Here is an 18,989-nt window from a genome sequence, read left to right on the forward strand (position 1 = left end):
CCCACCACCAACTCAAGCAAAAGTGATTAACAGAAACAAGACAAAGCATAAAGACCAGCAGCACTTTTATTACGATGTAAAAGGGGAAGGTCACTTTAACAGTGTAAAAAGGATAAAGTGCACTGCTGGAGTCTCATAAAAATAGAATACAAACACTGAAATATTAGAAAAATGCTTGATTACCTAATGTACAAATAACTGGTCGAATCAAGCATAAAAAAGGCACAATCCTTAAGGACTGCTAATAAAAATGTACATATCACTAAAATCTCACCATTCCTCCAAAATTGAGGCTATGGCTTCAGTTATTGGAGATACGGAAATAAAGCATCAAAAGTGTGCACAATTCCCAAGGAGGTATGGAACCAATGAACACAAGGTTAATGGGGTGGTTAGTTCAGCATCAGCTTCTCTGGAGGCTCAATGAGAGAGACTTCATGGTACCTGGGGGGAGAGAAAGACAGAAGTTTAATTTAAAAAAAAAAAAAAAAAAAAAAAAAAACCCCACCACACAACAACAAAAAAAAAAAACCTTCCAAGACTTCATCTAACACACCGCCACTGGGCATGCAGGTTAAGTAAACTTACTTTGAGCCCTTGTATTTCTCCCTAACAGCCTGCTGTGAGTGCTGAGCAGCACCGAGGTAGGTCTGATGTAGATCCTGAATGCACGGCATAAGGTCCTCCAAAGTGTAGCCAGTCATCTCAACAAGTGCCTTCGACTGAAAGAGAAAGTTGAGGGAAGTTATAATGCAGATTGGTCTAGTTTGACAACAGAAGACGGACTACCCTTGGCTAAATGCTAGCTGGTCATACTAGTTCTTAAAACAGTCTTAACACAGGCTGTTTATACAACTGGCTCCAGCAGTCTAGTTTAAGAATGTTCATACTTTATGAACATTCAGAATTGTTTATGCAACCTTACCCATGATCCACCTGCAAGTGTGTGGTTGGCCAAAATGAAAGCTGCAGCAGCCGTTTGAGATGGGAGGTACTTCAGGAAGGGGTCACAATCTATCAAACTCAGCTCACCGAGAAACTGGATTGGGGAAAAAAAAAAAAAAAAAAAAGTGTCAAAACAATTTTAGGTGATAACTGGGAAACTCCACGCAACGAAATTCCAGGAAACGGTCTCACCATTGATAAGCTTTCCACTTTGCTGCTCACAGGCTGGTGCAAGAAATACTGGGTGAGGAACTGATTGATCGTTGGAGCAGCAAGATCAAACGAGAGAACGGTCAACACCAGATGCTCCATTCTCAACACTTGTTTCTTTGTGTAGGTGTCATCAGTGATGTAAACAAATTCTGCCACCTCTGGGGGGTAGATCTCCTCAAACTTCCTACAGTCAAACAGGGAGAAGTGAGCATGGAGAAGGGTGTGTGTGGGGAGTCTGAGGCTTCAAGGTAAAGATACTTACGAAGCCAAAAGCATAGCAGCTGTGCCCACCAGCTGTAGTTTCCCTCTCAGGACAGACATGGAAGACAGAAAGCGATCAATGTAGTTCACAGCCAGGTAGAGGGTCTCGTTCTGCAGCTTGTACTCCTCTCCCACTTCCACCAACCAGTCCACTAGGATGGCACGCATGCTGTTTGTGATGTCAGGCTGTTTCTTCATGTAACCTGCTTTTGGTTTTGACTTGACCTGCATGACAGGAAGCACAAGCAAACATTTTAATGATTCATAACACATTAACCCATTGCCCAGAAGAGCTCAATTCAGAAAGTAATATCACATTCAGTCTATTCATTTCCTCACCTCCATTTCCCGCAAATGCGTGTGTATTTCTGTGGCATAATCTGAGACTTCATTGACATTTGTGGGCCTCTCCTCACCATCAATTACTGACATATCCATAGGGGAATCTTTATTAAATAAACAAAGGTTTTACAGGTTTTATATAGAGCAATGAGACAAGATGGGCACTGAAAGAGAAATTGTATATCTTACCAAAACTGGCTTCCATTGGCAGTTCGATAGTGGCGAGGGGCTGCCTTAGGCGGGTTACGGTGGGATTTAGTGTGAGTGGGGAGCAATCCATGGTTGCTCTTTGGGTAGACAGTTTGTTAGAGCACGCACCATCAGGCTCATCTACATGAATCTGAAAAGCAGGTGGCCTGGTGGACGGCTTCTCTCCAAAGCTCCTGCCATGTTCTTCAGATTTGCATGCAATTATTTGGGGCCCAGAGACCTGAAAAAAGAAAATTGGATTAGATTGCTGGTAAAAAGAGCGTTATAAACTACACAGGCAATTGTATGCCAGTTTGCAGTAGCCTTTCATATTATGTAATGTCAATTTGACCCATTTCAATTTGGGTTGTCGGAAATAGTGGTTAAATTATTATTTTTTTTTATTTTTATTAAACTTATTCAGGGTCATGAAAATGACAGCAAAGTGTGCATACAACGTTTCTATTATAATAGCCGCACAGAGAACAAAAAACAAACAAACAAAAAAAACCTGCTTTTGTTGGTTTCTCAACTCTTCAGAGGGCACTTACAGAAGAAACTTACTGCAGTGAAGACGACAAGTTATTGGTTTGTGCATATTAATTTCACTGGGAGTTGATGTGTTACAATCAAACACTACCAAAATAAACATGAGAACATGAGTATTGTTCACCACTAACTGTTTAAACCTCTTGGTTTTCATAGTATGATTTTAATATATACACATACAATTTGACCCCAAACCATAATTAATGGGTTGGACATGCACCTGTTGCAGTACTTGAGACAGCTTACCAAAACTACAATCCTTGTGGAAACACGAGATGTTAGGCAGAATGACAGCCTAAGTCAAACATTCAGCAGAACCCCTTTTGTGGTTCAGAGAACATATACACTAGTCATACAATTCTAGAATCGGAATCGTAAAAGGGTCACTTTTTGTGAACGGTGCCTTTAAACAACCCGGTTTACTATGGAAGTAGTGAATGGGTTTGTAAAATGGCGGTCTGCGCATTGGGAGGGAATAAGCTGGGGCATTTAACTGCATTTCATTTTAACTTGTGGCGCCATAAATGCCGTTTGACCCAAAAGGGAAAACAAAAGGAACGAGACTTTATATATAAGTTATATTTTAGCCTACATATATTTCACGATTCACAGGGACAAAGCATTGCGAGCAGTATTACTGGCTAATCTAATCAATAATACAGATAGTAACTCTCTTTAAAGCATAACACTGATTATAAACTATATCTTCATGTATATTATACGAAGACTGATGAAGTCAGACTTAAGAGAGCACACTTTATAGTCATGTGCCATGCATGCTCTAACCTGTTTAGCACCGCGCAGAACGGGTTGTCTGCGCTGATTGTTCTCCAGGGCGCCCAGAACAGTCCTGTTGCCTGGCTTAGGATTGACATTTTCCCGGTTTTCAATCCGATTCTTTGATGCGCCGCGTAGTCTTGAAAGCATGTTTTCCTGGTTATGAATATCTGCCCCTGAATCATGAACCGCGCTTCCTTGTGTTTGGCCGACAGATGACATCCTTCCAGCAGTAGATCAACTTAAGACGCCCTGTAAGATGAATCGATGTTTGAAAGCACTTAAAAACAGATTCTGATGGTGTTAACACGTTTGATCAAACAACACACGCACGTGAACATCGAATAAACATGGATAAGCACACTAACCAGGGGAAGTGGCAGAAGTGAGCTGTTGAAATCCGGACAAAAACACAATATTAACAGTTGCCAGGCGCGTTTTACAAAACTGAGATTCAAAAATAAATCATGCAACAGTCCTATCCTACAGAAACCGCGCCATGCCGGTGTGCAAAACCCCGCTACACGCCTCGGACAGCTCACAAAAGGTGTTTCTATGAAGTAAAACAGCGCCTTGTTAGTTTTTGCAGCTGCCTGGTTTGATATTGTGGCTGTCGCAGTTCAAGTAGCCCGCGACTATTGAAACGGGCCAATCAGAACGCAGCAAGCCCAAACGTCATTGATTATACGGGAGCCCGTAAAGTTCAAACTGCATTTCCGCTTTTATTACGCAAACCGTTAAGAGTCGCTGTCATTGGCTCAAAGAAATTTTTAAACGGTTTGAGGATAACAATAATGATAATAATCATAATAACGTGATAATGATGATCACGATGGCACGTTTATACAAGAGTCATTGGATTTTTTTTTTATACATAATATACAAACTCAGGAATTACAATATAAGAGTATTAGTATAATATAAGACAATATAATATTGGGGTAATTCTTCAATTTGGGGAACTTTTCTGTCTTTAACTACTTAAAATAATAAAGAATTATCTATAAAATTGTAACAAAAAGGTGTATGTTATTATATATAACATAAAGGTGCCTCAAAAAAAGCATAATTAATAAAAGTGCCTTTATTTAAAGGTAAAGGTTTTGTGGTTCAGAGAACATATATAGTTATACAACTCTAGAATATCGGGAATCGTAAAAGGTCATTAAATCGTCAAAATTGCTCATTACCAATTCGGTAAGTATTTGAGAATTATAATTAATTTAGAAACTTTCTGTTCAAAGTTAACTGACTTCTTGCTTGTGTAAATCCAAGACTTGATCTTGCTCACATAAACAGCGTCGGCCAATACTCAGCCGGCATTTGGACATAAACACGGAAGCTCTGCGCTGCTTTCCAAGTTTTTTCCAAATTATTTCATTACCATTAAACACAACAAAAATCTCCACATCATACATTATATCAGGATTCACTAAAAGCTCAAACCTTAAAAAATAGATCAAACACATAAGGCAGACACTACTGAATAAGAAAAAGACATTTTTCATACATTTTTTTTTATTTCTGTAGAAATGAATCTAGACAATGAATGAGTATTCTAAAAATATATGAAATACCTGCAGTCACACATAGTTTTTATGGTTATTACATTGAACATTTTAATTTGAATCTGTACTGGTACAATCTGCTTGATCCCTATAGTATACCAAATATTTATTGTAAAAACTAAATTCACAAAACACATTCCTTAAAAGTGACTGAATTTTACATTTCATTAAGCTTCACTGAAAAATTCCATCAACGACTCGAGTTCATAGTTGTTCAAAATTGCAAGCAGCTGTGAAACCTTTGTTTTGACATTTTGTCCTTTAAATTTAAACTTGTCAATGAAAAGATCAGTGATCATACCTGTAAAAAAACACACAAAATAGTTTGTTACCCATTGATGTGTCATCATTTCATTTGCAAAGACTGCATCGGAATATACATGGCTTGTGTATTAAAAAACATGTGAATAATCTAAAATACAGATTTAAAATTATATTTTGTAAAATACAGTCTTCCGTGCTCATCTGAGTTTACTTACCATACAATCTTTCTAAGTGAGCAGGCTGTTTCTTATATTCTTCTAAGAGCTGGGCAGATTCATCTAGTATACTGCGATACTCTGGAATCAGAAAATCTGCATTCCCCTCATGCACCTGCAGCTCCTGCATACAACCCACACACACACTTAGTAGGCTTGGTGTTTTGGCACATTTTTTTTGTTTGTCTTTTTAATGTTTTACCTTTAAAGCATCAATAAGCTGAACTTTTTTGGCCAAAATCAGCTGATACTCTAGCTTGGGATGAATCATTCGAAGAGTATGGCTCACAGAGTCTTCATTCACTTCTGAAACCAACATAACCAACACAGCAAGCACTTATTATTACTCATATTTGTTGCATGAAGAATTGGCATTACAGTAATTTAAATAAATTTTAAAAAAATCTACGGGCCTGGTATTAAAATTCATCTCAGGTAAACCAATCACAAGTGGTCAGCCAAGACAGATGGTATTATTATAAATCACAAATGCATCTCCACTGACCACTTGTGATCGGATTTTGCCAAAGGGAGGGTCTCATTTAACAGACTACATCCATCAGTTAATAGATCAGTTTGTGAACTCACCGTAGGATATATTCAGATTGATTTTTCGCTTAGTGGCCTCTTTGGACAAAACATCCTTCAGTATTGATATGGTAGAAATGTTGTCTGATTTGAAGTTTCCTTCACCTTTACTGGAATCCATTGAAATAAGGAACCAAAAACTATTATAATGTTTGATCACAACACTTCCTTTAATAATGCAATCATCAAGTAGATTCTTTGTCCAACTGCAACTGGCAAAAATAGATATATTTGAAATCGACAATAGCTATGTTTCCATCCACCTATTTTAATGCGAATTTGGGGATATTGCATAACAAAATAATCCTGGATAGAACTGCCAACATGCGCATAAATTTGCATTAATAAAAATGCACATAAAAAACATATGTGCTCAATTTTTTTTTTTATCCGATAAGAAGATTTTACCACATAAATTCCTTGATGCGCAACAAAAAACTCACATGACTTTGCCTCAACAGAGGATGAGATTGGATAACTGGACTAACCAGTGGACTCATTTCATTGCACAGCATATTAAATGTTGGCTTGGTTGTTCTGAAATGGCTGAGCTAAAGTCTGTCATCAAAACGGATGGGTATAATTACCTCCCAGAACTGTCTCACACGATTGCGTTCACAAACACCAGGCATTCACCTTCGAATGCAAGATAACATGACAGCGTTTATTGTGCTTCATCTGTGCACTAGTCATTTATGAAGTATGACAAAAGAGCCACAGTGCTGTACTATACCCAGTAGAGGCGACTTTTATTTTTATTACAGATATTTTTCACTAGTTTCCATGAAAAGTGGCAATTTTGTTCTTTTGAACGCATGGGATGAAAACAGTGTTATGCAATATTCCAGTTTTGCGCATAGGTTAAATTCGCAGCTTAGGTTGGAAACATAGCTAATGACAAAGCATAATTAGCCCTTTTTAAACACAAACATATGCAAACAAAGAGAGATAATATTTATTGGTGGACACATTTCATAAAGATGTATTTGAATATTGAATTGGTTGGCCTCACCAATAGGTGGCTTCTAGCTGTGTTCCCAAGAAAGTGTTCTGAAAGTAGAAGGTGATGCTGTCTCCTGCCGGGGTTTTCTCTGGGACCTCAGGCAGACAGAACACAACCCAGGAATGGATCTCTGCAAAACTGAACTGTCCTGTCAGTCTCAAGGTGTTCACAGGCCTAGCGATAAAGGGAGAATCATGTTAAAGTTCATTTGGCAGGATAAATGCAAGGAAACAGGAGTGTGTCTCTAAGCTCACCGCTCTTGGTCGATTGAGTGTGTCCTCTGGTGGAGGGAAAGCGGTTTGATCTGGTACTGTCGCACTTGGCAGGTTTTGGGCTGAAGCCTTGGTGTCACATAAGCCTGAAGGGTGCCATACTGACCCTCTATAGACCTCACCTTAGAGAAAAATCAGGACAAATGCTCAAACGCTGCCTACCTTGCAATTTAAACAAAATACAATATATGTTATTATATTGGGAAACAATCCAAACAGAAAGACACAATGAAATAGACACCTTCAATTCCAGCCTAGTGGTATTTGCTTGGCACCTGTAGGTGGCAAGGAGGAAGTTCCCGTTTGACTGTGGGGTTTGATGAACAAACAAAGACAATTTAGCAAACACATGTGATGTGATCATTAAGTAAGCTTAATGATGTGGCGCATAGGATTACCTCTGAATCACATTCACTGAAACTGACCACTGCTGAATTCTTATCAACATCCAGCAGGTCAATTGGAACATCACTCTGTTAGAGTACAAAAACACATGTAAGTGAATGTAAGGAAACATCAGTCTCACAATGCTGAAATTACAACATATGTAAAAATGATGCTGAATTAGTGAAGATCAGGGGCCGGATGCACCAGAGGTGCGTAAGTTACAACATAGCCTAGTTTTGACGTAAATGGGCACAAAGTTACAACTTACGCACTACTAAATATTTTTGTGTTGCAACATTAAACTTAGTTGAAGTGTAACTCTACGTATACACTAAATGTTTACGGAGGCCTCCTATCAGGAGTAACGGCTGGAATAAAATAGCAGACTGACTGAACTGCATCAATAAGCTCTTGTTTTACCTGACAGACTTCATTCTTTACACATATATGATGCTGCTGACATTTATACTCTCTTACATTTTAAGAAAGAGAACATTACGTGAAAAGATTACTTTGTTAGCCACTCTTCAACACGAACCCGTCCTAAACAGCACGCCGCTGTGTGCATCGTTCCCATCACTCCGTGTTGTGCATTTCAAATAAAATCAGTCATAATAATCAATAAATGTCATTTCTTATGTTTTTTTGTATCAGTATTTATTTATTGATCCTTATTAATTTCATTTCAAATACAGTTTCTGAATGTTATTTACATATAAAAACATTCATGATTAAGTAGTATGCTATTATATTTAATGGAAACTTATTTGTACTGTTAGCTACGTGAGGCAAAATAAGTCAGAATGATGGATAAACTGAAATTCACGGAATTTCAACAACTTCTGCTCATGTATTGGAAGGATCACTGAGGGTAAACGTCATATTATGCGACTACGCATTACTTTACGGAGACCTTACGAGCTACTAGCTACGTTCTGCCTTAAGAACAAATGGTGCAACCGAATAAAGTACAGAGTTAGTTACAAACTAGCTAGTAGTTTCTAAGCCACTAGTGTGGACTTTACGTTCCAATTTAAGACAGAACTTACGAACGGCTGGTGCAACCCTACACAGAAGAACTATGATTAAAGGGTTAGTTCACCCAAAAATGAATTTTCTGTCATTAATTACTCACCCTCATGTCGTTCCAAACCCACAAGACCTTTGTTCATCTTCAGAACACAAATTAAGATATTTTTGATGAAATTCGAGAGGTTTTTTTATCTCCCATAAAAAGCAATGAAATTACCACATTCAAGGTCCAGAAAAGTAGTAAAGACATTGTTATAATAGTCCATGTGACTACAGTGGTTCAACCTTTGTGTTATGAAGCAATGAGAATACTTTTGTGCACAAAAACAAAACAAAAATAACGACTTTATTCAACCATTTTTCCTCTTCCCTGTCAGTCTGCTATGCAGTTGACGCAGTGAACGCAATGCAGAGCTTCCGTGTTCTACGTCAGAATGCCGATTGAATATTGGCCGGCTCCTGCATCAGCATCACACTATGCGTCCTGGTGCTCACATGAACAGCGTCGGCCAATACTGAGCCGGCGTTTGGACATAAACACGGAAGCTCTACGGTGCTTTCTTGTTTTGTTTTTGTGCACAAAAAGTATTCTCAATGCTTAACACCACTAAGGTTGAACCGCTGTAGTCACGTTGACTATTTTAACGATGTTTTTACTACTTCTCTGGACCTTGAACGTGGTAATTTCTTTGCTTTTTATGGGAGATAAAAAACCTCTCGGATTTCATCAAAATATCTTAATTTGTGTTCTGAAGATGAACGAAGGTCTTACGGGTTTGGAACAACATGAGGGTGAGTAATTAATGACAGAAATTTCATTTCTGGGTAAACTAACCTTTTAAAATACATCTTTAATTAAAAATGGATAGTGCTGTTCTGAATGCTGATGCAGTAATCCAGGCATGCTAAAATATACTATATAGCAAGACCCATAGAATAACATTCTGTTTATGTTTACATGCCATAGACTATATTTTCTAGTAAATCAATCAAGTGCACCTTTAAGCAAATAATAACATGGAGTTAGATTTTTTTTTCCTGAAAGAAATTAATACTTTTATTCAGCAAGGATGCATTAAATTGATCAAAAGTGACAAAAAAAAAAAAACCTTTAAAAATTTAAAAAATGCTGTTCTTTAAGAATGCTGAATAATTAATAAAAATAAATATTTCTTAAACACAAAATAAGCATATAAGAATGATTTCTGAAGGATCATGTGACACTGAAGACTGGAGAAATGGCTGCTGAAAAGTTTGACTCTGTTATCCCAGAAATAAATTACATTTTAAAATATATTAAAATTGCAGGTGTTTTAGCATTATAATATTTCACAATATTACTGCTTTATGTTTTTGATCAAATAAATGCAGCCTTGGTGAACATTAGAGACTTCTTATGTTCAAAAAAAACAACAACTAATTCTTACCAACCCCAAACTTTAGAAAAGCAGGATGATTCAGTGTATTGCTCTTACCTGTAGCAGCAGGTTGTCAATGGCGGTCTGCACCTCTAGTGTGAGGCTGTAGCTGGCATCATCCTGGCACAATGTGAACTTGTCATTGATGCTAAAGACTGGCACAGCGGACACAGCCGTGCTTGACTGAGAGCTCTGCTGGTATTTTTCTCTCCCCTGCAATACTTTCAACTGCAACTGCTCCAACTCAGCCCTAAAGCATGCACAAGAAAACTAGGCAAGTCAGAAAGTGTTGAAAGCGTTTTAAAATCTATACCAGTTTAGTAAGCAGATTTTTACTGTTTTAAACTAATCATCATGATGAGAAACAGCTGGATGTACCGGAGCGCGGCCACCTTGCCCTGGGTCTCCCGGCTCATCTTGATCTCATCCCCCGGGCCTGCTACCATCTGCTGAGGCTCTGTGGTGAGACCTGACACCCACCCTGGAAACCAGCCACATGACCACAGATAGCTTATGAGCTCTCAGACAGCACAGGTGAATGATAAACTATACAATTTTAAAGTGCCCCTCTTATGCTTTTTCAGATATTACTTTTTATGTAGTGTGTAGCTGTTTGTGCATGTAAAATGCGAAGTTTCAAAGATCAAAGTGCACGATAAATTGAGTTATTGTCTCCCAAAAGAAAAAAACGAGTTAATTCCAGTCTTATTTCCTGCACAAACTGCGTAGGTTTGTAACAAATTTGCTTAATGCCAACCTATGGCCTTCATTGGCTGCCTGTGAACAATGTCTACTCTGACCCATCCTCAAATACTGCAGTTGGAAGAGCTTGGTTTGTATTATCAACATGTCGAGATGCAAAGTGGATTTGCTCTCACAGCACATAAAACAGAGTTGTTTTCTGCATTGCGAAAGCAAATTCATTTTGCATGCACAACCAAAGCATGAGGACTTGGGCTCAAATTGATAGAGTACAACCGATGCCATCCATCTGTTTGTATAACTGTGTACACAAGTTCTGAGCCTCTGGAGCTGAAATGCAGATATGGTAATGTGCATTTTGTTTCCTCTTGGAAAGGAGAGATTTAGAGAGACTGAATCCTTTAACGAATCCACTGCGAGAAAAAAGGCGATACTGCAATGTAATAAAATTAATTTTGACCTTGGATGCATATAAAACTATTGTAGGCGACATCCAAAATAAATTTAGGAACCTTTAAAATAGCATAATAGGGACACTTTAAGCACTGACATCATCCACACAGTACTGTTCTCATAAAAGACATGGTAAGATGCTTTTATCTAACAGTCAAAGCTAACCTGTGTAAGTTGTTGTAAGAACTTCATCATACGTTTCCTTTCCGACACAACCCCCCTGGATTGATGTGACACTCTCAGACAAAACCTTGTAAACACAGAAAGACAACTGTCACAACTGTAGAGTGGCAGAATTTATTTTGAGACAAGGTCTTACTAGCTTGTTCAGAAACAAAACTATGGTTTTTCAAGTATGATTTATATGACACTCACATTCTCAAATCGCAGTGTTGGTTCATTTGAACCATCTAAACCGTAGACCTCCACAGTCCCGTCATCCCTTCCCACCAGGATGTCCTTTACACCATCACCAGTAATGTCAAAGGTATCGATGCAAAGCACACCTTGAAAAGACCAAAAGAGCAGCACAGACTAGCATGAGTACAATTAGTTTGGCTTTTATTTTGAATAAAACAGACATTATAGTTCAGCCAAAATAATAACAGCATACAGGTTTGATAATGCACAGCAAATAGCTAAAATGTTTAAAATAATAGTGCAGCTAAAGTAAATATTTAAATAAGCAATCAGTTTTCTACACTTTTTAATTTCCTACCTCCTTTTTTCTTCTCATTATCCAGTTCCCAACTAGTAATTGGTCCAGATTTGGTTATTCGCACAAGACCCAGTTTCCCATCAGCTGTTCCATAAAGAACCTCTTCACCACCTTTTCCTGAGGACCAAGATTTTATACATGATCAAATTCTCGGACTCAACCAATACACGCTTTCACACTAAAATGAACGAAGATATTTTTAACACATACCTCCATCTCTGTTAAGAAGTTCTAGAACAGTTGGAGGTCCGGGAACTTCTACATCGTACTGAAGGTCAGATCCCTGTTGGAGCACAAAGTGTAGAATGACTATGGACCTGAGTATTGAGTATTATGGCCACCAGCGATTGCAAAATTATGACTGGGTAACAAAGTACAGATAAAAGGTGGCAAATATGGACAGACTGGAGGTTGTGTCTGACTACCTGCAATACTCTGAGTACTCTGTCCTGGCAGGCCAAGATGGGCACAATGCGGCCCACTGTCTCCACAGGTAAACACAAGACGTCATTGATCTTGTCCCCTGACAGGTAGTAGTCCTGATCCTTGCAGTCACAGTAATGGTTATAAATGTAACTGGCACACACAAACAGATCTGCCCCTGAAACATGCCTGTGGGAAAACAAGGCAAAACAAGAAGAGATGCATCCAAAAAGACAATGTCAAATCTGCCAATCATTAACATAGAAATAGGCACGGTCGAGACAGTCTGAAAAACAAGAAGCAAGATCTCACATGGCATTGATGCTCTCTGTTAGGTTGGCCTCAAATGTAAGGAACTGTTTGCCCTTTTTTGTATATCCCCTCACTTCAGAGCCAGAGCTCACAAAGATCTTTTCCTGTGGGGTACCTAACGCCCCTCCAAGCTCAAGTCTGGAGATCTTCTGTCCTGGGAGTGATTTGAACACAGGCTGACAAAAAAAAAAAAAGACACATTTATTCTTCCTTTGAAAAAGTTATTTATCATCAATTTTGAAAACAGTTGTGTTGCTTAATATTGTTGTGGAAACCATGATACATTATTTTTTCAGGATTCTTTTAAATAGAAAGTTCAAAAGAACATTCATTTGAAATAGAAATCTTTTAAATAATCTTTTCTTTACTATCACTTTTGATCACTTTGATGCATCCTTGCTGAATTAAAGTATTAATTTCTTTAAAAAAAAAAAAATCTTTCTGACCCCCACACTCGATCGCTACTGTACATTGAAACAGGAAACACTTCTGATACATACCACAGCCTCCCCTTTTTTCATTCCAAAACAGGTCACAACACCATCATGATCTGCAACAGCCACCTGAAATGAGAAAATGACACACTAGAACGATGAGATACACCAACAGCTTTATTTGTAAAGCCATCAGGATACTCATAGACAAATGTTTAATCCTTGTTTGTGTAGAGGGGAAATGTCATGCACATGCTCAAATAAATAGGACATTGCATGCTCTTTCACAAGTGGAGTCTAATCTCCAGCTACCTTGTTCTATACTTTCAGCCAGTTTTAAGATGGAATTTTCTATTAAAAGAATATTACCTGTTCAATGCAAATACTGATTACTGACAATATAATTTATTGTATGTAAAGTGAGGTATGATTAATATTATTTGTGTTATATGAGGTATGCTAGTACTGAGAACAGATAATGCTAATGAGTTTAATTTACACTAAACCTGGAATATTCTTTCAAAAGGGATGGAGATATACCTTCTGAGTTGCTTTTCGCCCCACAGTAGGGAGGAGTTTCATGGTTTTTTGAGATGTCACTCCAACCTGAGAAAACAAAGATAGCATAACCATTAATACATTTTCATTCTGATAATTAAACTAACATTTACACCCATATATCAAATTCATAAAATCAATAATCTACTCATCCACATGCCTCATAAGTGTGTATTCTACATAAACCAATAAAAGACCAAGTGCATATTTGTCATCAATGCAGATGATGCCAAAAGTGATATCTAGCCAAAGACAATTATCATCTTCACCCTTTATTCAAATAATACAAAATTTGTAAAAAGATTTTGTAAGCATATTGCATAGTTGTGCTTGGAGTCAATTGTTTTATTTGTGATAAGGCAAAGAAAAATTACAGATTGTGCAGACATAATTTTTTAATAATAACTTATAATATTATAGTCAATGTATGCTTTTTCCTGTGAGCTTTTTGTTTTTTCTATGCATTTTTTTTTTTTTTTTTTGCATAGTAAAATGAAACCTGTAGCTGTAGTTTGCCATCAGATAAGCAACTTAGCCAAGTTCAATGTTTTGTTCTTCCCTCATATTTAAAATATATTTAAAAATATATAAAAATATTTTCCTCATGTTTTGATGGTTGTAGTGTCTTGTAGTGTCATTAAAACAAAAATATACCCTCCGGACATCACTTTTGGCCACTACTACAACTGTTTGCATATAGAAATGTTGACATCTTACCTGGAGATAATCAACGTGGTTTAAGTTTAACTCCATCTCGTTTGTCAGAAGAATCACCCCACGGATACTACTGTATTATGAGAGGTTAACTGTGTTTTCTGTTTATCGTTGATAACTGAAGATGTTCCAGTGTAGTTCTCTGTAATTCATTCCCAAAGAGGCTACTTTGAAACAGAAATATATATTTCGAGCTTTTCGAGCGATAGACATATAACACAGTGGTCCTAGTCGTCACAACTGACTGGATTATCCTGCGGATTAGTTAGTTAGTGGCTGATTCTGCTGCAGATGAACTGGCTAACGTTAGCTGTGTTAGTTTGTTCGCTTCACAAGATGATTCACGTCGCGTTAATATGTTAATATATAGCAACCCCCATTCCGCCTATTCGTAGACATTTATCCAAACAATATGCTTCGATTCGCGGACAAAAATAATAATCTAACTAAGTACAACAGCAGCAAAATTGTTTTTGTTTGCAGCTAACACGTTTCCTTTGCAGCGCCGCCATGTTTGTCAGTCACCCAAACCATCTCTGGTTACCATGGTAACAGCAACGAGATTTGTTCAAAACACAGAAAATATTTGTATATATATATATATATATATATATATATATATATATATAATTTTTATTCATTTTTTATATATGTTATTTTTATTCAAGTCAAAAATCATCTGAACACAATTTATTCTGAACATTTTTTTCCCTGATAACCTAAAAACCTGATAAAAGTCTTGAAATGTGGATAAAAGAAAATGGATTTCACGAAAATCTTATTAAAGAGATAGTTCACCCAAAAATGAAAATTCTGTAATCCTTAACTCACCCTCAAGTTGGTTCAAACCTGTATGAATTTCTTTCTTCTGCTGAACACAAAAGAAGATATTTTGAAGAATGTCATAACTAAACAGTACAGTTGGTAACCAGCTATTTGGTTACCCATATTCTTCAAAATATCTTGTTTTGTGCTCAGCAGAAGAAAGAACAACAACAATTGTTCATACAACAACAATTCATTCAACTTGAGGGTAGTAAATGATGATAGAATTTCATTTTTTGGGTGAACTATCCCTTTAAGAAAGAAGTTAGCATAGCCTACTTACTATGTAAAAAACTAAAAACTAAAAATAGAACTAAAAAGCTATGAGTTATGTTTTATTTCTGAGGAACATTCATTCATTCATTCTTTCATTCATTTGTTCCAACACAGGTTTTTAGTTTTAATTATATGTTAGTATGTTATTGAAGCTTATTTTGTTGATACAGCCCAATAAAACTACTTTGGTTTGCCTTGTCAAGCTGGTTTAAGGTGGTGTCTCCCAAAACCAGGCTGACTGGGTCAGGACTGGAGACCAACGAAGACCAGCAAACCATTTTAGGCTGGTTTAATCAAATTAATCTATTGTGGATGCTTTTTCAAAAGCAAAACACATACATTTGTTTTGCTACCACGATGGGGATTTTCCATTGACTTCTGTTGTTTTTAAACTGGGCTATTGATATTTTCTATATTTTATTTACAATCTCTAAGCTCAAACAAATATTTCTGCATTTTTACATTTTCATCCGTTGTTTCTCACCATATAGTGTAGGTGATTTTAGGAACATTTGATCATCACAATATAGTCACACACACAGGAGCGGACAAAGGGGAGTGAATGTGACTCAATAACAGCAGGAGGGGGTGCAGCTGCAGAGAGGACTTCAAGCATCATTCCCATTTTGCACAACACCAAAGAGACAGCACGCTTCCTTGTGGATTATAAATAAAAATTTAATGACAGGAGGGAGGGACATCAAGGACACCTGTCATGGATAAATCTCGCACATCAAGTTACATATCAGCTGGCTGCATCAGTGGATTCCCTAAAGAGCTGCAGTAGTTTTATGCGATTTTATTGCAACTGATGCCTTCCCCAAGGAGGTTCCTGGTGGCATCCACATCCTTGCCTCTTACAGCGGGATGGGGCTGGAACCTAAGTGTGTATGTGGGGCTCTTCACAGTCCTGCTGCTTCTGATGGGACTTCTTCTGTGGATGCTGCTGAAACAGCTCAGGAACTCTGTAGGCAATAGCACCCTTCAGCCACATCTGGGTTCAAGCAGAAGTCATGTGTTCTGAGGGAGAAATGATGGATAAAAGACACTTAGAAGGACTCACATACAGCTCTGATTTCTGAAACAGCTGGACAATTAAAGATGTGACTGAAAATACAGTGCCTGGGAGTGATGAAAGAAGGCAAAACAGTACTGAGGACTTTTAAAGCTCTGCAAAGGAAATGTGAGATATTTACTGAATTTCATCTATTATACCATGGCAAATGCTTCTTCATCTGTTCCAGCACACACAATTGTGTTTAGTAAGTTTGTGTTTTCTTTAAGGATTCTAGATCCAAAATATCAAAATGTTTTTCTGACATCAGAAAAATTCTTTGAAACATACATAAAAGTTAATTTACTACGCAGAGTTTTAATAACATTAATTAAACTTACTGTATATTAGTATGTAGAAAGCCAATATTCACTCACAAAATTACACACACAAATTTTTATAAAAGATCAATTGAAAAGTCAGTCAATATCTCTGATAACAGTTTCAGGGTAAATATGGATTTTTCTACTGTTTGTCCTTGGTATGAAGAGGGTTATTTATGAACCAAAGAATGAAATCAATTATGTTGAATATTAAGAAAATGTCTTGAATGAAAAATGATTTTCCATAACACAACCCTGAATTCATTTTGGAATTGCTTACTAACAATGGGGACCTGTCGCACTCAATACTGTTTAATGTTCAAACATAATGTTTGTTTTGCAAAATATTCTGATAGCTTTGTGAAAGAAAGCAGAACATTTTTTATATCATTTCCCCCTGTGTCCTTGCATTTCTTTCAGTGCTCATTTATTGTTGTTTCATTGGCAGACTGAGGTGAATAAAGTTAATTAAACCTGTATGACGGAGACGGAAAATAATGTCTCTCAAAATGTTAAGGGTTACATAAATGTAAAAACAAAATTAAATTTAACTAACTGACAATGTTCATACCTTGATTTGCACATCCATTTATTAAGAACTGTCTAAACATGCATTTGCATATGTGTGCAATTAGCGTAAGATACCACCCAGAGTGATATTATAATGTTCTAATCAGTGATCTAAAAAAAAATCTTCATTCATTAATCTCAATGAAGTCAATTCTGTTGCTTTTATTCCACCATACAGGGCAAGACACAGTGTTTATGTGCATGAGGCAAGTGAGAAAATTAAAATTCACCACTCACCAGAGGTGTAGAGTACCTGAAAACCATACTTGAGTAAAAGTACAGATACCTTACATCGAAAATGACTCCACTACAAGTTACAAGTAACCAATTCCAATACGACTTGAGTAAAAGTCTTAAAGTATCTGATTTTAACAGTACTTGGGTATTTTACTCATACTGAATGTAGGCTCAGAGATGCACTAGTCCTCAACACCTGAGAGACTGCCAGTGAAAATAAGAAACGATTTGTAAGATGAGAAATCAAGTTTATTTTCTAAAATCAAAATAAAACTGAACTCCTCAATTATGCAATAAATCATGGTCGACACAACAGCCTCTTAAACATCGACAAACTCTCAAGTCTCAGTTAAGCTCAAGTGCACAAAAAGGTAAATCAATATCCTTCAAAAAGGTCTTGTCAATATAGTGGATAAATAATACAATGTTAAGTAAAATGAAATAGTCAAAGTCTACTGTACGTGCTGGTTTGAGCCTCATCACCAGCTGCAGTCATTTCCTCATCTCAAAAATCAAACACCTGCGATCAGCAACTACCTGCTAACGCACTCACATTCACGTAAAGTTTGGGTGAGTAAAGGCAAAACGCACAAGATTTAGTACCTTCAATGCCCTTAGATGGCGATATCGATTCTTTATCAGAAAAAAACTGCTGCAGAAAAAGTTAGGTGCCATGCAAAATGTAATTTGTAATTGCATTACTCATCACAAATGTAGTGGAGTAAAAAGTACATTTACTTGTTCAAAAATGTAGTCAAGTAAAGAGTAAAAGTTGCTAATATCTTTGATACTCAGTACAACTACAAAGTAGCGAAAAAGATACTTAAGTACAGTAACTAATTACATTTACTCAAATACTTTACACCTCTGCCACTCACTGCATATGTACTTGAGCAGTTTAGCCAAACAAACAGCAGAGTTCTTTTATTTGATAAGGGATATTGACACACGGTATGAGTGAACTCAAGTGCACTTCAGACACTGACGCATTAGTAATTGTCTAATAACTAATATTAATATTCCTGGCTCTCTTTTTGCTTGGCAAGTCCACCACCCCAATCCATTCTGCAGCAAGGAGTGTGTTTTATTTATACATACCCCAACACAGCGAAATAAGGATTATTTTGCTATGTTGAAGTGATGTATAAATAAGCTTACTATAAATAAAATAAGCATCTCATTAAAAGTCAGTGGCAAAAGCATAATTCCTTAAGGAAGGCACAGACAATAATTCTACTATATTGCCTATCATTCACTGTTCGGAGCGGGCCGCTCAGTGCTCTGGTTATTACTTCTGTCACTGCCTGATGCTGCTATAATGAATAATGTTCAAACTATTGATTATGTTCAAAACAAAGAAAAGAAGA

At 37.0% G+C, this 18,989-nt stretch overlaps 2 protein-coding genes across 2 annotated transcripts; both read right to left on the bottom strand.

Annotated features, from left to right (window-relative positions):
- Positions 1-48: 48 nt before the first annotated feature.
- Positions 49-3,912, bottom strand: ccna2 (cyclin A2). Its single transcript, XM_051859911.1, has 9 exons — positions 3,645-3,912; positions 3,286-3,528; positions 1,951-2,191; positions 1,759-1,865; positions 1,421-1,644; positions 1,138-1,342; positions 926-1,039; positions 589-722; positions 49-444 (listed from the first exon to the last, which is right to left on the bottom strand). Exons 2-9 carry the CDS (start codon positions 3,496-3,498, stop codon positions 393-395), a joined length of 1,290 nt encoding a protein of 429 aa, XP_051715871.1. The 5' UTR covers positions 3,499-3,528; positions 3,645-3,912; the 3' UTR covers positions 49-392.
- Positions 3,913-4,407: 495 nt separating this feature from the next.
- On the bottom strand, positions 4,408-14,881 carry bbs7 (Bardet-Biedl syndrome 7). Its single transcript, XM_051860863.1, has 19 exons — positions 14,341-14,881; positions 13,606-13,671; positions 13,132-13,194; positions 12,632-12,807; positions 12,322-12,508; positions 12,107-12,179; positions 11,897-12,013; positions 11,554-11,684; positions 11,344-11,428; positions 10,402-10,504; positions 10,081-10,273; positions 7,585-7,659; positions 7,428-7,493; positions 7,169-7,308; positions 6,924-7,088; positions 5,912-6,021; positions 5,526-5,629; positions 5,324-5,447; positions 4,408-5,145 (listed from the first exon to the last, which is right to left on the bottom strand). Exons 1-19 carry the CDS (start codon positions 14,374-14,376, stop codon positions 5,012-5,014), a joined length of 2,148 nt encoding a protein of 715 aa, XP_051716823.1. The 5' UTR covers positions 14,377-14,881; the 3' UTR covers positions 4,408-5,011.
- Positions 14,882-18,989: the final 4,108 nt, after the last annotated feature.

The sequence above is a fragment of the Ctenopharyngodon idella genome, chromosome 14, assembly GCF_019924925.1.
Source record: "Ctenopharyngodon idella isolate HZGC_01 chromosome 14, HZGC01, whole genome shotgun sequence".
Lineage (NCBI taxonomy): Eukaryota > Metazoa > Chordata > Actinopteri > Cypriniformes > Xenocyprididae > Ctenopharyngodon > Ctenopharyngodon idella.

Coding starts and splice junctions, on each gene's coding strand:
- ccna2 (XM_051859911.1), bottom strand. CDS start 3,498: ATGTCATCTGTCGGCCAAACACAAGGAAGCGCGGTTCATGATTCAGGG. Junction 723..925: donor CACTTGCAGGTGGATCATGG/GTAAGGTTGCAT, acceptor TTTCTCTTTCAG/TCGAAGGCACTTGTTGAGAT. Junction 445..588: donor GAGAAATACAAGGGCTCAAA/GTAAGTTTACTT, acceptor CTCTCCCCCCAG/GTACCATGAAGTCTCTCTCA.
- bbs7 (XM_051860863.1), bottom strand. CDS start 14,376: ATGGAGTTAAACTTAAACCACGTTGATTATCTCCAG. Junction 12,808..13,131: donor TGAAAAAAGGGGAGGCTGTG/GTATGTATCAGA, acceptor TTTTTTTGTCAG/CCTGTGTTCAAATCACTCCC. Junction 12,509..12,631: donor ACAGAGAGCATCAATGCCAT/GTGAGATCTTGC, acceptor GTTTTCCCACAG/GCATGTTTCAGGGGCAGATC.